Source organism: Chrysoperla carnea, chromosome 5, assembly GCF_905475395.1.
Source record: "Chrysoperla carnea chromosome 5, inChrCarn1.1, whole genome shotgun sequence".
Taxonomy (NCBI): Eukaryota; Metazoa; Arthropoda; class Insecta; order Neuroptera; family Chrysopidae; genus Chrysoperla; species Chrysoperla carnea.
This window is the reverse complement of record NC_058341.1, coordinates 40,119,365-40,145,694: the sequence shown is the minus strand read 5'-3', so window position 1 is coordinate 40,145,694 and position 26,330 is coordinate 40,119,365. Positions and strand designations below refer to the sequence as shown.

The 26,330-nt window shown below is 28.7% G+C and overlaps 1 protein-coding gene across 2 annotated transcripts in view; it reads right to left on the bottom strand.

The window, feature by feature from the left end:
• Positions 1-26,330, bottom strand: part of LOC123300218 (protein espinas-like) — a 632,746-nt gene that overhangs the window by 52,875 nt on the left and 553,541 nt on the right. For both annotated transcript variants that reach the window (XM_044882745.1, XM_044882746.1), the window contains exon 2: positions 6,172-6,667. In XM_044882745.1, the coding sequence (XP_044738680.1) occupies positions 6,172-6,667 (496 nt within the window). The remainder of the gene's footprint in view (positions 1-6,171; positions 6,668-26,330) is intronic.

Below are 26,330 nucleotides of genomic sequence, written 5' to 3'. Positions count from 1 at the left end.
AATCATGAATTAATGAATTGAAACATTTATAATTAGTGTGCGTTCTTTAGGTAATTAATGGCCTACGTACCATTTTTTTATTTTTTTTTATTTTGAGAGAGATAATCTATTAGGACTTTTAGTCAAAGCTCCTTGTGGCATCAAAGTTGTAGAAATTTTGATTAGGGTTTAGAATACTATCCTTTTTGTGTACTTCTATTAAGGGGTAGTCAGAAGCACGAAAAAATAAGTAATTTTACTAATTTTTTAAAACATTTTATTTTATTTAAAAAAGTAACAATAATGCTACGTCATTATGTCAAGTTTCAACTTGATTTCATTAAAATTGGAAAAAAAAAATTAATTTTATAAAATTTATCGCAATATGTATTGGTGACTATTTCACAAGTTGTCTTTTGCGGTGGGTATCATAACTTAACAACTGTCTATACGAAATCGTTCAAGAAAATAGAAAAGTATTTAATAGTTAATCTGATGCCTAGTCGAAGCTTTTTATTGAAAATAATGGCAGCCTCTGACAGTACTAGTTTAATATGTAGCCACCGATCTTACAAACATTGTTTTAAGATAAACGTATTTAAAGTTTAACACTCGATTTATTTATAGAGTATGCTATGTGAGAAGCGAGAAAATACAATAAAAATTTTTTTTTGAAAATTGTAATTGCCCTTAACCCCTTAATTTTTTTCTGACTCACACTGTTTATCGATGCATTCTGATATTAAACATACTAAAGGATAACACCGTTAAAATGAAGTATGTACAGAGTGAATGTTTTTATATAATTAACGATCGTAATTCATGATTAGGTACACCATTTAATTAGAATATTAATCTGCATTTAGTAATTACATTTTACATATTATATTATAAAATAAAAAACAAGTAGTTTTCAATGGCCTGGCTACTACTACTTGGTTGCTTGTTATTATTATTTTTATTAGATTTGTATCGATCGATAAGATTTAATAAAATATAGTATGTGCTGCTACCATTATAAATTTTTGTGTATAACTTGTCAATGTGTTTATATATACAGAATGCTTCAAGTTATATTAGTAGGATTTCTGATCCGGGAAAACTTTCTTTTATTGATACAGTTTAAAAAAAATGATATTATTAGGAATGTTGCAGTAGCGCTAAGGATTTTTTTATCGAAACGAGTTGATGACACATCCATATCTCTACCAATAGTTTTCGTAACTTAAGCCATAAGCCTTACACCGTGGATGATTCCTGTTAAATTTTTTAAGCAGGTATTTATTTATTGCATAATGAGAATGAAAATATTATTTTTATTCAAGAATTTCAACACCCGTGAATTTTATCCACGTGTCTAAAAAAGGACGCTATATCGACTATAAATTTATTTAGAAATTGTCATTTTGTAACGTTATCTACCACTTGATAAAGTCCTGCTTTTATAACTTGGATCACTCTGTATACTTATGTTGTATGACATTATTATGCCTAGTGTCTCAAATTATCTGTCCACTTTAACTTCATTCGGATCTATGATTTAGTAACGAAAGACATTGGAAGTTGTATGGAATAAGAGATGGGCGTACGAAAATGATGCTGCTTGAATTTTCAGAATAGATAGTACTCATTGCAACTTATGATGTCTTTTTATAAACTTTATTTGAGGACAAGGCTCATCATTTGAAAAACGTTTTGAGGTTTGTCAATTTTGTTAAATGACAACTACCCCACATGGATATTTTGGTGTGTTGGCAGCCCCTCTGTACACTGGTATTTTGGTTTGGACACCATGCACTACACCAGTCCATCACAACTATTAATTAAATTAATTTTGTTGCAACGGCGGGAATCGAACCCGCTGCCCTATACCGCGGACGGAATTGGTTACGCTTTAACCAACTGAGCTAATAGAGCGACTATTACATTATAACATCAACTTACGAACAACTTCCACAAAAATTCGATTTTTAACACCCGAACTAAAAAAAAAGTGTGCCCCATAGCTCCTAAACGGATGAACCGATTTTAATTTGTTTGGTTTCGTTTGAAAGGTAATTTAACGAAGAGTGTTCTTAGTTCGATTGCTCAAGTGCGAATTTAGCGTTCCGTACGCGAAAAAAATAAAAAAGGGGCAACTTCCTGAAAATACTTTAAGGAAAAAGGTAATTTAATGGAGAGTGTTCTAATATATGCTTCAAGTGCGAGTTTACGGTTCTGTAACCGAAAAATTTTCGGGTATTTTTTAAATTTTGTAAATTTCACTTGTGTCCACTTAATTGATGTGTTATAAATTCAAAACAATTTAAACTTATCAGTAATTTTATTAAATGTTTTTTTTTTCGAGCCAATTTGTACTTATTCTAAGATTTTGTTTTTATAAAGTTCTTTGTATGTAAATGAATAAGAAAGACAATTTTCTACTATCTATAAATTTTTAAAGTGTTTTGATTTAATATGTAATAGATTATTATTAGTTTATAATTAAATAAGGAATTTTAATATATATAACATCATTCAGTTTATTGATCGATTTATGACAGACAACTTAACTGTTTCATCAATTTTCTATAATAATTTCTTGTATATGTCATCTTTTTTTTTTTTAAATGTGTTTTATATATCAATCTAATTTATTAATTTATTTTTTTAGTTTAATTAATGTAATCAAAACTGTATTAAAGACTTTTTTTTAATATATACTGACTGTTTAGCTTTTCACGATGATTTTTGCGAATGGTCTATGTTTAAAAGATAGTCGAGTATAAAATTGTGTAGGTTAGAGAAGTTTATTTTATAAATACTGATGAATCATACTTCGAAAGTATTAATGAGAAGTTAAGTTTTTAGTTTTTGCAAATCAAAAATTATAAAATTCATTGCAAATGGTATAAAAGCTGAAAAAAAACTTTGAATAAAATAGATTTCAGTTATTATTGTATTAATTTCAAAGTTCGTCTTTTTATAGAGTACAATTTTAGAACGAAACTAAACAGCCTTTTTTCGATTATAATCATTACAAAAGTAATAAACTGTTGTCAAAGGGACTTCTAATTTTCCCGTCTAAAAAATGCGGGAATTATGGGATAACGTCTATCCCTATATGTATCTGCCTGTGTCATGAAGATCACGACCTTTCATTTCTCTCTTCTCATTTTCGCAAAAAATGATAAGCTTGATCGAAGTTTGAGAAAGTTTTTAATCATCCAATTTTGAGTTTTGCGGTGTAAAGTACATAGAATATCAAAATATATAAGAATGACTTCTGTATTTGTGAAATAAAACTTTTATTTGGATAAAAATATGTTCATAGATTTGTGTTTTCTACATAATATTGTCAAATATTTGCAATAGGAAAAATGTGTTGCAGGTCATTTAGTTCCGAAGTTAAGCGACAGCAAGGTTTCGCATTTATGACACTCACTCACTCATGATCATCAGAATAGAACTAGTACTTTCCATAAACTCAGACAGCTGAAATTTGGTACAGAGTTAGGGTTTAATGATCACATAACAGTAAAACTAGGAAAATCGAAGATCTGGAGTACCTGGTGACCCTGAAAAAAATAAATCAAAATGCCCACGTTTCTACAAAAAGAAGTGAAATCCCACCAAAAACATTCTGTAAAAAACTAGCCAAGTCTTGATGGAGTTGCTTGTTTATCTCTAAAAAGTAATGATATCTAGACAAAGTCGTGCTAAGTCTAAGGTTCCTTACTGCGATTTATTTATTATTATAGTTAATGTTGTGTGACTTGGGCGTGGACGTTGACGTGGACTTAGATTGGTGCAATGGTGTCATGGAGCACCTGGTTTTGTACCCTTGTGTACCCTTCAACGGCCAAGTCACACAACATTAACTATAATAATAAAGAAATCGCAGTAAAGAACCTTAGATTTGGCACGACCTTAGATTTGGCACGAAAAATTTTGATTCCAAAAAAGTGTTAAAGTAGAACCAAAATTTTACAGTACGTTGGGATGTATATATTTAATTGGACTTTTAGTTTATAAAATAGGAGTAAAACTTTTTGCGTCTACTTCTTGCTTTTTACTCAAAATGGAAATTCAACATACCAGCCTACGCCTGTGAATGAATCATAACGCTATTGATTACTGTTACCACTATTAATAAAAAAATCACAGACAATAAATAATGTTTGAACAAAAGAAAATAAATTTTTTTTCTAAATCGCATCCTGACTTGAATTATTAACAAAAACATTTTCAAACCGTATATACAATAATCTATCTTTTAAATAATGAGTAGTAACTTTTTAATGAGATTAATAATTCCGTTTTGTTTGTGTATATTTCCCTTTCCTTGATTAAAAAAAAAAAACATTTATTAGTAGTCGGGCAGTCAGACTCTTGTGGTGGTCGCATTGTGTGGTTTGTTTTTTTAAAGAAATATATAAAGAAATCTGTAATAAGTATTTTTATAACCCATGGGATTTCTTTTAATTACACACTTCGTTGATTTCAAAGCTGATGAAGATGACGACTACGATGACGATGTTGCTCTGTGTGGAGAAAAAAGTCCTTAAAAGTGTATATAAGACGAGTTTCATCACACGCAGCAAAAGAAATAAATATAACGTTATAAGTTTTGTGTCTTTAAAAGACAAATAAAGTTTTTAAGAGTATTTAACGCCTCGGTAACTATAAGTATAAAAGGGGAGAAAATTTATGTGTACAATGAACGTCGGATATAATGTCTCTGTTAGGAGTTGGGAAATACGAAAAGTGCACTGAACAGGATAATAAAATAAAACGAAAACCAGATTCAAAACAATTAATATATTTTTTCAAAATATTCTGAACCAACTATATGTAAGCAAATTTGACAAGATTCAGCCATAGTAGGGTTCGTTTTTCGAGGAAAAACACCATCCTCGGGCCTATTTGTACCGGCCGTCAAAAACGAATTTCTTATATATATTTAATGGAAAAATGAAATTTGAAGCCCTTGTAAGCGAGTCTATCTGCAATTGAGCAATTTAGAATTTCTATATTCTGTAGTAGTACTAGAGATTTCGAAAAACACGATAGAAGTTCATTTCTGCCAAACGAAGGATCTAGTGACATGCTTATAGGTAACGACAATATGCTAAGCATCGCTGAAAACTCAGATGTAATGTAAATCATGATTTTAAGTAATCAAACAATCTACTATTATTTCCTTCAAAAAAAAAACATAATTCGATGTATTTACCGGTCGACATGATGATAACAAAAGATTTGAAATTTCCCAGTATCTCACATTCTAACTAATGTGTTTGCTTGGCCGATAAGTAAATGCAATTTTTTAATTTATAATTTTTCTGATGTATTTTGTTATTTTTATAGATGTTAAAGACGATATTTTCAATGAATTCTGTTAAAATTTATTATCCGCAGCATTTTAATAATCGTCGTTAGCAGACATTTTTTACGGCTTTTACTATATATAGACAACTTTAAAAAAATATATGTAATTTTGAATCAAATATTTACTTTTCCTTTACGTAAACAAAAATAAATTGTTTCAAGGGAGAAAGAAAGCTTTGTGTATTATTTTTATCATCATAATAATTTTCTTATGTTTTTGAAAAGAAAGAATTTTTTTAGCACGTCCAATGAGATAATAATAAAGTTTTAGTATTAAAAATACTTAAAGTAAAATTAAAATTGTAGGATAAATTACAGAAACTTATATTTTTGTTGAATAAATTGGATTAAGCACAAAATTTATACACCGTAAGATTTCTTAAAATTTTATTACAATCTATAGGGTGTCAATTTCCTTTCTTAGTATCTCGTAATACCGACATTCTACCAATATACTGACGAGAAAAGAAGATAAGATCGAGAAAGAAGTATCTTGATCCTTTTTTTTTTATTCAATGCATCGGGGGGGGGGCTATCATTTGGCAATATTCCAGAAATGCATTATTGCAAAAATACTTCAATCAAAGTTCTTCATAAAATCGAGTTGTTTACATAAGATAAACTGGAGATCATCTTAGCTTGACAATATTTGTACGGTTTTCAATGTGCATTTTTTTAAAAGATATTTTTGCTGGCTTAGTTGGATTCTGCATTGACCCAAATCTAGAATGATTTGATGTAAAACCATGGATTTATTCATAATGGGAGAAGTCTGGAGAAGCAAATTGTACTTAAATTAAAAGATTTAAAAACGAAACTTACTTGATCAGGCCGTAAACCAGGTGGTACCCATGTATATTCCTCCAAAGCACATCCAGAATCATCATCCGATTGCGAATGTCGATGCGGATCTGCATGCTGTACAAAAGGTGATCCTTTTTTACCCAATAACCGATCCGAACACAATTGACCACCGCCTCCACCGTCATTCAATATTAAATTAGTGCTTCCATTACTATTATTTGGAATTGATGGAGGTAACGGTGGTAATGGTGGATGTTTACCAGCACCTGGTGATGTGATCATTGCTGATGGTAAATTTTCTGCACTCATCATTGTTACTGATGATGTACTGTTATTTATACTTGACGAATGTAATGTTGTGGTCGTGTGGGGCGGTATGGTAGCTAGTACACCCGCCGATGATGATGTTGAACCGGATGGTGGATCAATTTCTTCAATACGTACACCACTTGCACCACCACTACTGGACGTTGGTGATGTGGGTGTAGTCCAATCACAATTTCGACATACTGGTCTGAAAAATCCAAAAGAAATCGTATATTAGTTTAAGAATTCAATTCATTTTGTTATTATGGTAGGTGTTATTGACCCAATGAGTAGGAAAACATAACAGTACATAGGGGTAGTTGATACATTTAAGGTTTTTTGGGAAATATATTCCTTATCACAGGCTTCTGATTTGTTTTTAGGCTAGCCCAAAAAAATTATAACAGTGTAACAAAAAAACCATACTTATGTAATAATAATTAAAGCTGGACAATTAACTAATTGATTTTGATTCTGATCTTTGGTAACTTCTGATTAATGTTCAAAGATGGCGTTTGGTATAAAATTTATAATAATAAGTAATAAGAAAATGTCTATCTTCATAACATGATAAACGGAAAAAACTATTAAATATAATTTTATAACTATTTCTTCATTGTGTTTGTTATTCAATAATACATAATTTATAACCAAAGGAACATTGTTCTTACCGAGTGTGCCGACACCTTTCGTTCAGTTTTTAATACGCTTAATTCGAGAAAGTAGCTATTAATAGTAAGCTTTTTTAAAGTTCTTCAACAAAGCCGACCGGCTAAAATTCAATAGAGAGCTACAAATAAAAAAAGCTTTGTAAAATTAACTAAACTAACTAAATTGTTTTATTTACACCAATCCCGCATTTCTTCCACCAACAAGGTTTTGGCCTTGGTATAAGATAAATAAATTATTTAATTTTAATGTAAAATTTAGTGTTAAAAAGCATGATGTGATTAATTTGATCATTTTTAAGTGTGTTTTAATTTTAAAGCAGTGTTAATATGGAATTATATTTCAAAAAATTTCAACATAATTTCTCCAATTTTCGAATATTAATATCATAATTCCTAAATTTTGTTCTTTTTCCTTTAAAAAATTTCTTTTACAGTACAGATACATCCCGTACACGCATATACACGTATAAACACATCTTAAAAAATTCCATCTTTGATGTCGATTTTCGGTATGAATATAAGTTACTTGATAAATAATTTAACTAATGTTAAAAGGAATTACACAAATACTTTAAAATGCATTTTATAATATTTTATTTATTTGATGGATTTAAATAATGTAACTGTTCTCGTAAATATTTATTGATAATCAATATTTTCATAACAGTCTTATCGTAAACAAAATTCAAAACCAAATATTGACGAAGTGCAATTTAGTATTGGACTAATTAATAAATAATAACTGAATAAAATTCTAATGATTAAACTATTGACATAATTTAAAAAGGTATCGTTTGGTATCTTAATTACTTAATGGTTATTTATAAATAATGTTGTTTTAATAATATATCTTCCGTTATATTTGAAGTTTTTTAGTAATAAAATATATAATAATAATAATAATAATAGAAAATAGTTGAATATTTCTGACTCAGTTTAAACAGGATATTAATATAATTAATTCTGTAAGTACTTCATGTTTACTTCTTGTAAAATAACCTTCAGCTTCCGTACTAGCCGACTTGTCATTTGAAATTATTCAGAAAAAAATTAAATTTTTGATTGTTTTTCAATGAAATATTTTAAATTAGCTATTAACATTTTTTCTTAATTGATTACAAAATTAACTTATAATTAGATAGTTTTTATAATTTATTTACAAAATTTGACAAAATTTAATGGCAGATTTTATCTTAATTACAGAGCCATTTTAGGATGACAAGATTTTAATGAATTGAAATATAGTTTATCAAGTTTTTGAAACAAAAGCGCTGATTGGATACACATAAAAAAATTCACTTCATAAAATGTTTTTTTAAATTTGAATATGCAAATTTGTATTTAAAAATATTTATTGATCGTTTCGTTGATGAAGGGAAACCATTCATGCACAGTCATTTCCTACTTATAAATGTACACCTGTGTTTGATTTTCATAATTTTTTATGTATTGTTTTCAACTATTATAGAACCTGTGATTTCTGAAAATATTAACCTTCTTGAAGATATCTTTTGAAAGTCCCTACTACTTAAAACACCATTTTCAATCAATATGAATGTCTACTCGACGAAATTAGACGAAAGCTGAGAGTGCTCTTGTTTTCGAGAGACATTAGATTGAAAATTTAGAAAAACTCTACTAACATATTTGATAATGGTGAAGTTGCTACAATTTTTGTGTACAAGTGAAGCGATTGTCAATTATCATATATTTAATTCAATATCGCATAGCTTTACAAATTAGTTTTAGGAAAATTTCTATTTATTATATATATTTCGAGTGTGTAGATGTTAGCGACTGTACTCCTCCTAAACCAAGTGGATCTAATGGTTTAGATTTACAATTCGGTTTACTACAACTGTTTTTGAGGATTAAGCACCAAAAAAACTAAATTTCATAAAATGGTGGGAGCGCATATAAATCATATATTACTTTATATATACATCATACTATGTACTACGTATTCTTAATATTATTGAGGTATTATTTATTATTAAAAAGGGTATAGCGGGGTGTTTCTAGCTGGATGGGTTAAGCGGAATGGGTTTAGAGGAATGGGAGGAATGGGTTTAGTGGGCAGGCTAAGCATAGTATACGTATTAGGTTGGAAAAGGAATGACATATAATTTTAACATATAAATAATTACTATGGATATGAATGGTCAAATAAACCTGGCTCAATTCATTTCAAAAACTGAAATGGTAAAATAATTTGGTAATTCAAAAGAACAAAATCAACTCAAATATTTCAATTTCAATTAAAATATTTCCAAAAATTTGTCCCAAAAATGAAAGCTCTCTAAGTATCCTTTTCATCCCATCTGATATCCTTCACCATAACTTTGATATTGATTAAAGAAGGAGTGTTATAAGTTTAAAGGGTTTATCTGTGCGTCTGTGTATTCCTCAGTGGCATCGTAGCCCCTAAACGCTCGAACCGACTTGATTGAGAACATTTTATATAGCTAAGTTTCCAAAAATAAATCGCATTTGTTGGAAGTTTTTTAAATTTTATAAATTTCACTTGTATAATATAGATTGATGATTTTACAATACTTTATTAAGTTTAATTTATTCCTGTTTACAAATTAAGAATGACGCATTTCTGGTAGAATTATTAAGTAAGTTAGTCATCGAATAAATTTGTACGAACGATAATAGAATCACAATAAAAATCTTGTTATTAATTGTTTTTTCTAATAATTTTAACATATTTGAACATAAAATATAATAATTGTTAATAACCAATAAGATATTTATTAATATGTAAATGCAAGAAGAATTTATCTTTAGATGTGATTACAAAAAAACAGGTTACAAGAATATTGTTGCTATTTAGTACAATAAATGAATCTTTTTTCTTGGAACATTCTTCCCTTAAACCTAGAGTCTAGGTCCTAGATAGTTGCCTTTTAATCATTCAATATGAATGATATTTCTAAAGTCCATGTTTAGGTATACCATCTCCATTGTTTAATTTTTCCTCCCATAAACCATATTAAATTTTTTTAGAATTATTTCTTCTTCTGAATCCAAAATCACCATTATTCAGATAGAATAAAAATTCCTAAGAATATACCGCTTAGATCATGAGAAATTTTACCTTTTGGAGCTTTTTTCTGTGAAACCTAGAGTGTTACAGTTTTTTTGATGCATTTTGTAGAGTATTTTTAAAAAAATCTTAGAGAAGGACCTTCATCCACCAATACAACACAACTGAAACTTTTTGCGACAGTTGAACAAAAAAATTAATTATAATAGATCAGATTCGAGTGGAGTCAAAGTTACGTTGCAGTGTTACAAGGGGGCATCTGGACCCATTAAAGTAACACGGGTATTTTGTGCTTCTATTTTTGTGCCAGTGAGTGAAAATCGTAGATTTAAATGAGGAAAAAAAGTCTCTTCTGGACAGTAATAGTCTAGATTGGATTAGACAAAAGTTGGTCTGAATAAGCAAAACACAACTTCATTCTCTGTACTAATTACATACACAAAGATAGGCATTCTTCTTAAGACTTGAACAGACTTAATAAATTATTTATACAATAAATGCAACAAGAACAACAACAAAAGAAGAGGTACTTGTTTGTAATATGCAAACTAAGTACGTACGATTAAAGACACTACTACTAAAGCTAAGCTAAGCTAAAGATGACTATTTGAATGTTGGAATGTGTCAAGTTTAATGTCAAATGTATATATATTGTATATGTATAGTGTAGATAATTATAGTTAAAATATGTATTATAACATATAAAATAACTAATTGACTAGTTGTATAAACAACATAAGAGCGAAGACGAATACAACAGCGAAGTACTATCGAGTACAAGAAATGAAATACATATTTAAGACAGTGCATTCACATTTGGTACATGCGCTCTGTTTAATAGTCTAGCACTATTTCTTGGGGTAGTCAAAAATGTAAACATTCATGGCCAAGACCATCCACAAGCTCTTATAAAAGACTGTTCTTGGAAAAAAATCTTTAAAGCGTTTGCAACTGGTGAAAAATCATATAAGAATATTTACCGGCTTGCTATGTGCCATGAAGAGGAGGAAACTGAAATACACATTCTCTGTGAATGCGAAAGCCTCTCTCAAACGATACTATCAAACATCTCCACTCATGTGATATAATTTTTCACCCAAGTTTAAGTATCTCCCAAGGATATCCTAAAGTTTGTTATAGAGCTTCTGCAGCACCTTTGAAGCAAAGGAAGTATAATAGATCAAACTAGTCACAGTACAAAAGATCTTCTAAGAATTACTCCAAACTCCAATCCAATCCATTCTAATCTAATTTAAGGCTGTACACAGACATTATCCAAGTCTTCACGCAAGCTAAGGCACAATTTTCGTATTCTTGTAACATGGAGGCTACAAATCCAAGATTCGTATATTGGATTTGTGATTTGTCGGATTTCAAGGTAGTCTTTTGTTAAAAATTCCGGCCTATAGGGGGTGTTAGGCAGTTCTATAATCCGAAAAAAAAAGTCGATAGTACGACACTGTCCTTAAAAACTTTGGCCGGATTAACAGTGGCCCACTCTACTTACTTTCCAATAGGGACAATAAAGAAAGAAATTCGTAAACGTTTTGTTTTCGAGAGTATATAATGCTGCTTATAGAATAGTGTCTACATACGCTTGGTTTATAAGTTTCTATTTATTCCATTTTGAAAAATTGAATTTAGAAGTTTAAATAAAACTATATTAAAGTACCTTCAGTAGTGGTATCGCTGTGAATAGGTATATGGATGGCATCTCTAACAAAGAATTATATGGCAGAGAAAGGGAAAATTTATAAATACAGTTATACTAACATTTCTTGACAAATAATGCGAAAAATTTATATGAAGATGTGTAAATTTAGGTAAATGTACTTTGATAATATTATTATAGCTAGTGAGTTTTTTCATTTTAGATGTAAACAGTATTTTATAGATCTTTTGTCTACGACGGTACTCCATACAATTATGGTGGTATTTTATTATAAATTAAACTAATATTTGATTTGAGAAATATCTATATAGAAAATATTATCTACTTAGTTTTAATATATGATGTACAATGTTATACTAAAGACTAAATGAAGAATATTCGTAAATTATCGACGTGACGTGAGAAATATTATTTAAAGATTTGTTCATTCACTGAAATCAGATTCAGTGAGCTCTATAATACTTTCTACTTTTTGAAAGACTGTATAGTATTATAAAAGACTTTATTTTAAACAAAAAACGTTTTTCTTATACTTAAAACTTAAGGAACGATATTGTTAAAATTATCGGCGAATTTGTACGTGATTCACAGCCGTCTTAACTATCTTGGTCATTGGGGTGAAAAAAACGATCCTGCAGGCCTATTGTTATTAAAGAAACAAAGTTTAATTAAATTATTTTATATTTTTAAGACTGTCGAGGCGCTACAGAAAAAAAGTGGTTTTGGATTTGATGTTAATCTTGATTAAGAAGGCCAAGCCAATTTTTTAAAAAGAAATTCTTTAATCATTTTATGAATATATGAATTAACTATAACATTATTCGAATAAAATTGCTGAATGGAATTCATAACTTTTTGGAAATGCTGTATAGAGATATAAAGGAGGGACAATTTTAATCTATACATCTAAATTTCTCGATTTTTAGTCAACCAATAAAAAAATAACTTGAACAAAAGTTGCAGAGTTTGATGGCGGACACCATGTTCTGACATCAGATTGGGCCTAGTTCTTCAGGTTTCGTTAGTAGCCAACTTATATTCTAAACTGTAAAATATAACACTTTAAATTGGAATGTTTGTTTAAAAAACTAACAATTTTTGTTTAAAACATTTTTTCGAAAAACGTTAGCTTTCGGAGGAAATGCGGCTTAAAAATATGTCATTATTTAATTTAATCGAAAAAAATTTAGCCAAAAGTTGTCAAGGCCAATAGAGGACATTCGCCTGTGCCCACGACTTCGACCTATAATTATCGACAAACATTAAGTATATTTTCTTTCAATTAAATGCAATAATGGCATTTTTTAAATCACATTTCTTCCGAAATCAAAAGTTTTTCAAAAAAATGTTTTAAACAAAAATTGTTAGTTTTTTTATGAGGATCAACTTTCTAATCTAAATTCTCTTACCGTTTAGTATTGTAATGACATTGTAATTGCGTTTCTATCGAATGTATGTACATTCGATAGATACGACTTTGCTTTGTATACAAACATTACCTTAGCAACGCCTGTTGTTTGTACTCCATACAATTGCGGAATAAATTCTTAAACATAATTCTTTTGGTTTTATTTCGCATTTTATTTCAGCCTTTCCATATGTAAGAGCAATCTCTTACAGTATCTAAATTGGCTATTAAAGTAACCCAAAGAACTAGGTCCAATGATGTCTCCCATCAAACAAACTGCAACTTTTGTTTAAGTAATTTTTTGATTGGTTAACTTCAAAGCGAGATATTAAGGTGTATACAAATGGCCCACCTGTATATCTATGTTAGGATTATAAAAATTAAGATTTTTATTAAAAAGGGTCCATACTTATATATTGTGTCTGCCCTTACTCTAGTTGCAGCCAAGTTCAAAATTCAAAAAATGTAAAAAAAATTTTTTAATTCATTCTCATCAATTTTGGACAATAAAAAAAAATTTAAATATAAAATTCACAATATGCATAATGTTTAAATAATTAATTCTGTTTGTTGTTACATTTTTCCTTTATTAAATTATTGTCACTTCAATCTCCATACTATATGATTACATCGTTGAAGACAAACATAATTTACGACAGATTTAAAAATAAACTGAATATTTAATTCATGAATTAAATGCATATGTATAAATTACATATTATTTAATACACCTTTTAAAGTAACCATAATTAGATGTAAGTGTAATAATTCATACACACTATATATATGTAGGTATGTCCGAGCAAACAACACTAATAACACAAAACTCGTAGACAATTTGTAGGAAGTTAGTGAAGTGTATTATTATTATTAGTTTCTTTATAAAATCAGCACTATTTTATGTCACTGATTTTTATTTTTGCAAACACACTAAAACCTACACTCCAGTTTATGAAATATTTTATAGTTTATTATAGATGTAATAAATTACAATTATATGCAAATCATAATAGTATTTTACTTTTTTTTTTTTAATAAAAAACAAACTGCTGTATTTTGTTGTCAATTCATGACATATGTGATGATTAAAGGTCGGATTAAGCAGTTTGCAATCTTGAAAAGTTTTCTGAGAAGAAATTATTTTAAGAATACAATTTTAACGATTTTGAAATACGTCAGAGTTAATGTTTGGAAATTAATTGTTAATCGTAGAAAAATATTACAATCAGGTATATCTTACAAAAATTACACAAAAAAGAAATGTAAATTGAAAATATAGTCGGATATGTATGTATATTATTATAAACATATGTCCGTTCCAAAAATTAAACATATATCTCCGTTCAATTTAGGCCGAATACAGCAAGATCAATCAATAAACCATACTTTTAAAATAAAAAGTGAAATTTCCAAAATTAAGAAAAACCCCGACAAATTTGGGTCGTCTGGGTCGGAACCCTAAACTCGCCTTTGAAACAAAGATAAAAACAATCTCCATTAAATTACCTTTCAAACAAAACAAAAAATTCAAAATCGGTTCATGCGTTAGGCGCTATGATGCCACAGACAGACAGACAGACACACTCACACCCACACACATACTGGTTTTATAACTTATAACACCCCTTTTTTAGTTCGGGGGTGAAAAAAGATAAAGAAGGGAAAGAAACTTCTTATAATAGGTAATTTGAGGCGAAGTTTATATAAAAACAGCTTGAAATGAAATTTTTGCTGAGGGAATGCAAAAACTTTTAATAAGTATCATACGAAAATGGCACATCTTGAATTTTATTTGATCAATCTTCAAAGAATCAAAATTTTTGTACTTTTTGTAGAGTAGAATCATGTAAAACAATTTCTTTCCTCTAAATTGATGAAAATTCCGAGTAGTAAGTTTTTCTGAGCCGAGAAAAACATTTCCCTGGTTGTGTTAACTGTTAAGAGAATTTGTTACCCACTGGAGGCATAAGTGCAATAATTACAACAATTTTTATGTATTAATACGGTGGACGATTTTTTGGAAAACAAAAACATTATTTTGTTGACGGATTTTTCCTTTCTTACCTACATTTTCTTAGTTTGATCTCTCGTTTCTTGTGTCAAAGATTATGGATTTTTTAACAGAGCCGTGATTTTTATTTAGTTCGAAACTCTAATGCATGAGCCCTCCATTTCTTTCTCCAGTGCGCAATGAGTTTTATTTATATAAAAAATTTTACTTTATGATATCCAGCTGTTTGCACCAACTTGTAAAAAATGTTCGCTAAAACCTTTAAAATTTTTTATTTCTTTTGCATATTTTAAAATTTATTGAACCAGTGTAAAATATAACACCTCAGAATATTATTAATTCATCATTTAGTCGCCCAAGGATGGACAAAAACATCGGTAAACCTATACCTACAGACAGACCTCTTTCTACAATTTTGGATGAAAAATGACCTTCACAGATTTATAAAAAATAGAGATATCATCGTGTTTAGGACAACACAAAATGACAAATGTGACAACCATATCAGATCGTATTATTGGTCTGAGATTTGTGTATGTATAGCTTAAACCATATCACCTACAGATTCCAGCGTGTAATGTTCTCTGTCTAGTATATCTGTGAATGTATATACTTTTCGATGTTGGACTTTTGTAACGTACAAAGTAGAATCTGGAAGTGGTTTAGGTCAAACTGTTGTTATATATTATTGTTGTATATACCTTAATAACATTATTAATCTGTTATTTGTCATAGAAAAGAGAAAAAAAAAAACACCCTATGAGACTGTCATCGATTCTTTAATGGAATGTCTCATCACTCAAACATTATAATTTATATAGAAAAAATGGCTTCGAATATAATAGAATACATTAACAGGGAAATGCATTAACAGAAAATGCTTTTTCTTTTTGATGTATGTTTGAAAAAAATTTGTCTCTCAAGTACATTTTTTCTCAAGTTTTTATCTAGTAAAGATGGAAGAACAAACAATACAATCTTTTCTAAGTGAAATTCACACTATTTGGAAAATATATAAGTTAGTGCGTTAATTTGCGTTTACGTACGTAATTGGGATCTTCTCGCATGGACTGAAGTGCAGATCAACGAATTAAAAATAAAGGAAAGTCTGATAATCTATGACGACTGAAATTATTTTATTATAACAAATCTAGAAATCCTCATTAACCTATACCTTCCAAAAAAAGGCGTTGATTGAAATTCGGCTCTACCTATTTATAAATTACAATTTGACTGACGGATATACACGAAAAAAAAGAAGCTAAGCCTAAATTCCTTGTTTATGAATGAATGAACAATTTGAATGTGTGTTTATGAATGAACAATTTGAATTTGTCTGAACCAATTTGCAAACCTGAGTTGGTTTGAGTTACATCATTTAATAGCTTGGCCTTTGATTGTCCTGGGAAATAGTGGATATTTGAGCGATCACAAGAGGCTCAGTGTAAAATCATACAAAATCAAAGTTTTTAGAACGATTTGAGAAATCTGAAATTCATATTTCCTGCAGTTTTTGAGAATGAACTGAAAAATTTTCAACGTTCATATAATGTTGGACGTCTTTTAAGCTTGTTAAACAGTACTAAAAAAAACCAGTACTTCTTAGTCTAAGCAGAAAGGAGTATAAAAATTCCCTTAACTTGAATTCACATCGTAGAGTAGTAGCTAACATTTCAAAAAAATTTACTATTGTTTTAATTTGTATACATTGACTAATAAAATGTTTCTTCGAAGAGAACTAATTAAAAATATTAATAGTTTTTATTTCATTTCGAAATTTCGACAATTTAGACACGTCATTTAAAAAAAATACATACATTGTTTTATCAAATTTGTAACAAAAGAACAATTATCATGCTTTCTTTTTTCTAGCTATGATTTTTATTATTTTAAAAGATTTATTTTCTTTTAAGTTTTCATATTCTTTTACAGTTTCTACATAAAATATAGTTTTAGAACATTTTCTTTCAACAACTTAGCAGCTTAAAATATAAATTTTATTAATATTTTTAAAGAGAAGTAGATTATGAAACATTTTTAGTCAAGAAGCTGGAGGTCATTTAGAAGGGACATGTATTAATATTTCGTTAACAAACATATTTAAGATTTGGATAGTTAATGAAGATGCTTTGCTTTACGCCCTTATTTTCTTCCATAAAGTATAAAATCGTGATATATAATTTGGTGTTTTTAACGGACAGATTAACCAAGTGAAACTGTGGAAAAAGTGTAAGGAATATTTTTTTTTATGATTACACACGAGGTGATGAATTTGAGTAAATATTCATTTGTTGAGACCGTGAAATTTTCAACTAGAGTATTAAATAAAAACATAATAAAGGAATGTTTCTATTACTATTAGTCTGTACTATGGAAGGCGACAGCAAACATTAAATTTATTGTATCCAAAGAAAAACTTTATGTATATGTGTAATGTATTTCCTGTAATATAATAATCCATTTGGATTCAATGCGTATGTAGTACAATGGTAGAAAATAAATATACATTTTTCTAGAACAAGTTTGCTATTACTCTTTTCGACAAGGACGTATTAAGGATGTACGAGAATATTCGAGACAGCAAAAAAAAGAAAGAAGCGTTATTGGATTTTAATACCACTAAAAGGAAAATCCTAGACCATACTATCCTAAGTAACTTAACTAAAAATGATCAACTATCAGTCTTGAAAATCTCAAAAAACTTGATATTTTGACATAAAAAGAAAATGAGGGACTAGGAAGTTAGCCGGGCAACAATAGGCGCGTCCTGTAAAACTTAAATACAAACGTTCCATCCTCTAGATCTGAAGATTTGAAGGGACAGTGAAGGTATAAGTAAATATCAAAGATTGCAAAAAACAGGATATGCATCTTTTTTTCCCGTTTTTAATGGAATCCCCTTCTTTCCATTGACCTTTGATACAATGCATAAGTTATAAAATAAAACTTGTAATATTATAGAACACATTATATCATAATATTGTAATATTATGAGATTTGTAAAAATTTAACTTTATAAATTATTTTTATGGCTCCGTGGAAGTTTTGATCGGAAAACAATGGAAAATAGTTAAAATTAATGAGTGACATCATTTAGTTGACCTGATCTCAAATAATAATATCAATATATGATACATTTTTTTAAATTTTATAGAAATGTCAGAATTAAAGACTTGTTGAAATCGAATATATTAGGGAACTGATAAACTTACATATATTCGAATCTTTATCCTTCATCTCATGCTAAAAATTACAAGTCTAAAAGCCATGAAAATTTCCTAGACATTTTCGTACCTCTATTAGTGATCAAGTTACAGCACCTTCCATTAAAAAAGTAATTTTAGCTGGTCTACTAAGTGACAAGTGTTATCCCATTGCAGTACTTTGCGCGTACACCCTTAAGTACAACAATTGCAACGCATTGCTTGCCACTGTTACAATTACTCAAAACGGAAACACTATAAGAAGTAATATTTTCAGTATAACTATGCTAGAAGTATAGTAATAAAAATCATATTTTTAAAATATAAATCATATACATAATACTGAATTCAATACACACAGACAGACTCAGACTCTATATAATATACATCTCTAGTCTTTGTTCACTCCTGGTAGGAGGTAAATAAATCAGGGGGGTGTATTTATATGTATGATATACACGTCAGCAATCATTCACACACTAGGCGGGCCATTTTACCCCACATTTCAACCTTCTCAATCATCATTTTATTTTCTAATATTCGTTATATACTGTTTGGATTGCTTTGATGTTCCACGTTGATGGCAAATGTTTCGAAATTAAGGATGAAAAAATCGTTCTAAACCGTTTAAATTTTGAAGAAATGTTTGGCAATGAAAACGTTAAAGCTTTCAGCTAAGATAATTTCTAATTAATATAAAGAACTTGAAAGCGTAGATCACTATATTGAACATAATTTCTCCATATATTAGAAATATGGAAATTTGGCTGTTTGTTTGTTTGTTACGTTTTCACACAAAAACTAGTGAATGGATTTGAATGAAACTTTACAATAACATAGGTCATACATCAGAATAACATCTGAGCTATAATTATAAAGATACTTGACACGTGAGCTATAATTTATAAAGAAATTTCTCTACGTCATCTATGAACATCATTTTAAAGCTTATGGCCATCATTTTATGGCCATATGTTCTGATATAGTTAATGAATTATGACTATTTTACATTTAAAATCACCAATTTTTGGCCATCTTTTCTGATACAGTTAATGAATTATGGCTATTTTACATTTAAAAAAGAAATTGAAAACTGTACATATATTTTACTGGTAAAACAATCCCTATCCCTATTTCCAGTGTTATGGAAGGGGTACAAGTGGAGGTAGGGTAGTCTTTACTTTTAAGATCAGCAAAGCGTGTCGGTATCAAGCTTGAAATTTTCATAAGAGTTTAATATTTTCACCATAATCAACGTAGTACAACCACCCCCCCCCCTCCCCAAAGCGGAAGGACTGGTTTGAATGGGGTTTTTTAGTATGAAATTCCAGATCTATCCAATTTTTTACTATCATTTTTAAGCCAAATAGATGCAACACTTTTACTTACATATTTGTTAGAAATTACTAACTAAGCTTGCCTATTTTTTGTCATTGCATTGAGCCTTTCTTGGGGTTCAATAGTTGAAGGGCAATAGTTGAAGAATCAATGATAAATGATGAAGAATCAACAAAAATCACAGAAAGCATTTGTTTTTATCTCTGCCACGAATCGTGTGTTACGAAAACAGTACAACTTTCGTTTACATCTAAGAAATTTATGGAGATATCGTCAGTTTAAGATTACAGGTTGCATCTGAAGCAGTGGAAATGTTTCAACAGCAATCCAATAACTAGTATTTCGAATTTTTCGTCCGGAAGTCCCTGAGTTCTGTTATAGACATGCGTTTCAAACGCACGCATTCAATTCCTGATGTTTGAATATTATTCAACAGCTGTCTCAAACACTTCTGGCCTATCAAATCGACCCAGTACGCAGACCATTATTCAAAAATAAGATATAATTTTTTGTATAGAACATAGGTTTTTTTAGTGACACTCTGTATAATTTATACTTCTTCTAAAAGAATTTATATACTTAAAGTATACTTTATTTATTTTATTATTGTTATATTTTATCAATAATATTATTAATATGTAACTGTCGATTTCATTTGGATGTTGAAAATAATATTTAACAAAAAAAAAAACTGGTTTTGGTTTGAAACGATTCATGGGTCAAAGATTTTAAATCTATCTGTTTCCGATCTTCTTTATGTATCCCAAACTTATTTAGGTTCTATCCTTGAAATTTCATGGAACTAATTCTTTTATGTCCATTTTTGGATTAACTTAGGTCCGTCCTGCAAGCTTTAAGAATGAAAAAAGTGTTTTTGAAGAAAAAAATATTTCTTGAAAAATCCATTTTATAAAATTAATTTAACTCAATTATTTATAAAAATAAGTGGTTCAAATTATTTGACAAGGTTTTTTCTATTAATAAACATTTTTTAATTAAAAAATAAATTTTTATGCAATCTTGCATAATTGATTGCAAAGACTTTTGAGGGGCATGATTTATATTTTGGTATAATAAATATATCAATCAGTGTTCAAGGTTTTTGTGTCTATAAATTTTTGAAAGTCTATAAATTTAATTATCAATTTAGGCTTTCGATTGGATACTTTTCTTAGAAAAAAATAGTATTTAAATTTTAATTGTTCTTTAAAATCCATTTAAGCACATAGTTTGTGGTATTGTTATTATTCAAAGAAGGGTTTTGTAAAAAACAACGAAAAAAATTCAATAAATTTATGTCTAAATCATTGATGTCAACTCTATAACTACCGTGGGAGCCAAGTAAATGCATAGAGCATACAAAATTTGATAAAGGTACTACATATTAGTATTATGAAAATGATCTTCCATGCGATTATTGATGTCTTAAAAAAGAACTGAAATTCATTTATTGATCAACAAAGTTTCCAAAAATCACAAAAAATTTCTAGGTCATCAGGTTTTTTAATATTATTTTAGCGTTCAAAGTTGGCTGAAAAATTGATGAATCATATACGTTAATGATGAATCATCAAATCAATACCTTCAAAATGCTTTAAGGAAAAACGAAATTTAATGGAGAATGTTCTTATATATGTTTCAAGTGCGAGTTTAGGGTTCTGTACCCGAAAAATTTGTTGGGAATTTAAATTTTTTAAATTTCACTTGTGTGACATATAATTAGGCAAGTTATTCGGCATTTAAAGAATGGGTGGAGATTCTCTCTGAAAAGGATATCTTAGAAAAAAAATTTGGTCAAAATTTATATACACTGTTTTAATGAATATTGTAACTAATTAAAAATTCTTTAATCAATTAATATTCAAATAATTATCATATGTTTCCAAAGTAAGTGAAAATGATCGAATACATAGTTGCTTAAAAATGCACCTGTCTATAGTAATAATGAAAGCGAAAAATAATGTAGTACACATATTTTGAATAATTATTTTAATTGAAAGTATTTTAAAACGTTTGGAATTATTTTTTTGATATAATAAATTTAAAAATAATAATAGTCAATAATTTGCCCAGAAGTGGTGGAATGACTGATTGATCGTTTTTAATAAATGGTTTAATAATATAATAAGTGTTTATTAAAATATTACAAAATTTCTTTCAATAATTATACATCATGTTATTAATAATTGGCGTTAAATTGAATTATTTACTTCATATATTAAATTAATAAATTTAATAATAATTAAATTTGATCTTAGTAAGTAAAAGTTATAATTATATTATTGATTGTCTGATTCAATTTATATTTTAATATCGAAAGTTTAGTATAATTGAATTTTGTAATAAAAATTATTATCTCCTGTTATTTTGCATTGCTTATTACTTAAAAATTAATTAATTAACTTTTAAAGTAATTATAAAAATATTTTACATAAACTATAAAAACTGTACAAAAGCAAAATTTCACCATTATTTTTGTCTGCCATTCTGAAGATTGATAAAAGTTAATTTAGTTTTTAACAAAAGTGATGCTTTAACTGTAGTATCAAACTAATGGAAATCGACATTTTCGATTTTTGAATTTTGGCAATTTATTTATGCCGGCCGTTTATACTTAACAAAAATGAGTAGTAGAACTCCACCCATTAGAATCTTACTTATTGGGTATCTAATGTTTTTTTTATTGAAATGGAATTCTTTTCGTGTTTTCTTGAAGAAAAGGGATGGAATGGGGACCAATAAGTTGACAATATTAAAGGGCGCTTTTGTAACATTAACTCAACTTTCAAATAAGTATTCAATCCTCCAGCTCAGTTTGTATGGATTTTAGAAATGCACCCCGAAAATCCATGATTCATCGACATAAAATGGGGCTAAGGGCTATGGTAAGTTGCCAGCTGTAGTTTTGTCTAGAAATAGCTAAGTTTCTGTCTTGAGATTTTCTTAAGATTAACGTTTTCTCTTTTTAACCGACAAAAAGCAGAAGCTCTAGTCAATCGTTATTAGTACAAGATTCGAATTAGGGTCGACCTTCACCAATCTGATTACCAAATGGGTTGCAGGGATATTTGTTAACATTTTACTTTCATGCGGTAAGCAGATGGTTGAGGTCTTGGACCCTAATTCGGATTTTGGACTTATACATAGATAATTTTCATTTTTGAGCCGATTCTTATGGAGTATGTTTAACGATTTCTCCGCCAACTGTGAAGCGATTTTGAAAAAAACAAGAATTTTGTTTGAAAGGGTACACTCCCATAATTATTCATCAATTAAAATCAATTCAGTAGTTTTTAAGATATAGACTTATACGTGTAACTGACTGTGTTTATTAAGTGAGAAGGTAGACCTAAATTTAGGTATAAAATAAAATAAAGTATAAAATAAACATTTTTTGAAAAAAATAGAACTGGAGAAAAACAAACAAAAAGTAAAAAATAATTTTAAAGTACGGACTCCAATCGATAGTTTCCTTTCTAATTACAATTTGAAGTCAACTCTAATGAATCGATTTTTAGCTAACAAAGAAATTATTGACTGAAGGTAAATTAATATGTACAGTACACAGTCCAGACAAATACAACCTACTGAAAGATATACATTATTGTCCATACATCCATTTGTTTCTTTGATTACTTTGTAAACTTGCCAAAACACATATTTTTTTTAAAAGAATAAAGTAAACTTATACAGATATCAGATCTGTTTGATGTTCGTAAATGAGAGAAACCACTTCAAGAAGTTACAAAAGTAATTTAATAAGCTTGCTATCTCGAATGTTCAAGTTCTACTACACAAACATAATACAACAAATAAATGATATTATTAATGTTATTATGAATGACCTAAACTGGTCATGTTTATAGCCAGCCAGCCACAAGTATAAAATTAGTTCAAACAAACATATACAAACATATATCATTTTGATTTTGAAATATAATCCTTTAGTATTTTATTACATATAAGTTAGTATATCTATTTATATGAAAACCTTTTACGCCTTGGCTATTTACAAGTTAACGTGAAACTAATTTTATATGTTATTTGCTCATTAATCCATCATAATCGCGTAAAACATATCATATCCTGAATACAACTCAGGAGCAGAATAGAAGACGGTTATGAGTGTCCTTACGCCTTTTTTTTTGTTTTTTTAGATTAATCGTGTTGTTTATTTATCATAAAAAATTTTATACGAAAAAATTGAGGGATCTATAAACAAAATCTGTACGCTCGCATTCACCTGGCATTCACCAAAATGGCTGGCTATGACAGCGAAAATAGTGCACATGTGCCGGGTTTGTACCAGTGATAGTGAGCTAGGTACGCCGACAAGTGATAGTGATAAAACTTAGATAACAAATGTTATTACATTCATTTGTTTAAACCTAAAAATATTTCATTGGACCTGGCTCGTATTTTTATCTCCCGAACCAAAAAAGGGGTGTTGTAAGTTTGACCGATGGTGTGTGTCTATCTGTCTGTCTGTGGCATGTAGCGCCAAAACGGATGATTCGATTTTTTTTTGGTTCGTTCGGAAGAAAATTTAATAGAGAGTGTTCTTAGTTATGCTTGAAGCGAGAGAATGATTATCAATATGCACTTTTATTTTTAAGAAAAATAGAAACATATAGTAGAAGTAAAATAAAAACAGAGACCTACTGATATTTGGCCTTTTGTTGGATTATATAAGCCGAGTAATGCCGAAAATTTCAGTTTAATCTCTTTTTGTGCTTAAAAACATTATTCTCACGCTAACATGTAAATAAACATTTTCAATTTATATATATTATATTCATATTATATGATATATTAGCTGTTGTTTGTGTTCTTTGACCTATTTTATTAGAATAAAATGATCAATTTCGAGGTAATGTTTGCGATATTTGATGAGACGAGTGTCGTTTTAAAAGCCTTTTATTTGTTGTTGCTTTGCTTTTATGCTTATACTATGTAATATGTTAAAAAAAGCACTAAAGATCTTATATTACGAAAATATGACGAGAAAAGTTCATTTAAAATTTAAATTTAATATTTTAATAATAGTTAGTAAATTACTTTCTGGAGCATGATGACATTCATTAAAAGGGGTATTAAAACATGAAAATTATTTTTATTTATGTTGAAACATTTAGACCAAATTAATGAATTTATTAATTATTTTATAAATTTTTTCCATAATAAAGTGTCGATAATTTTTAACACGCTTTAATTAGGTTGGTATGTATCTATATAACGTAATCTTTGAACGTGATTTTCACCTTCTTCAAAACGTCGGATTTATTTGAAACTTCCCACAATTATCAAGCACCAATGACAAAGATATCATTTAATAAGATTGTCCGATTATCTTGCTTGGAATTTTCAGGTGAAATTTAGTAAATAGAAAAATGGTAGAGGAGCAGATAAGACATTTATTTGGTAAATTTTAGGGATGATTTTCAGTCATGAATTTTAAATAAAGTTTGAAACACCTAGCTGAACTAAAAAAGTAGAAAATAAATAATAGTTTATTTTCTAACCAGCTGAAGTATAAAACAGAAAATAATTTCAATGAGTTCAAAAAAATAGAGTCATTAAGAAAATCATTTTATCGTAAAAAAGCGTAGGGTGATCTTTAAGATATTTTGTAATGATTTTTATCAATTTTTGCCAATAAAAAATTTGCAATAATTGAAATCTAGGTTAGGCTAGGTTAGAGTGACTGCCCTGGGGTGGGACACACTTAGACAATAGAGCCCGTTGTGATATCGAATAATTATGTTTTTTTAACAAAAAACCTATTTTAATGTTCTTTATTTACGACTGAACTTTATTAATTTTTCAAAAATCAGATTAAACATATAATCATGAATTTTTTGATTTACGTAGTCACTATATTTTTTATTTACGTAGTAATATTTCTGTTTTAAATAAGTGAAAACAAACAATTGACTGAGTTAATTGTCGAAATACTGAGTTAATGCATAGACAGTGTTGATTACTCTATCACATTACACACACATACATGTTACACATACATAACTGATAATCAAGAATAGTACATATTATAAAATTTCCGCCTAATTGGCGCCCTCACGGGTAAACAATGATGTTTACGAAAAAATGTTTCAAACAAAAGTTGTTTAATTTTTGATAAGGAACATTTTTTACATTTAAACTTTTGTTCTATCTCTAACGGCTTACAAGATGTTTCCTACGGACCCAAGACCCAATTGACCTATGATGCTCATTTACGAACTTGACCTCATTTTTTACGTCCTGAGTACGCTGTAAAAATCAGCTCGATATATTTTTTCGTTTTTGAGTAATCGTGTCCACAGACGGACGGACGGACAACCGGAACAACCTATGACAAATTATTTTTAAGCGTTACAAACTTGGGACTAAACTTAATATACTATGTATATTTCATATATACATGGTATAAAAATATGATTCATAATTTTTTTTCTGTTGATGAAAAATTACCATAAATTAACATAATTAATAACAAATGATAACGCACACACATAA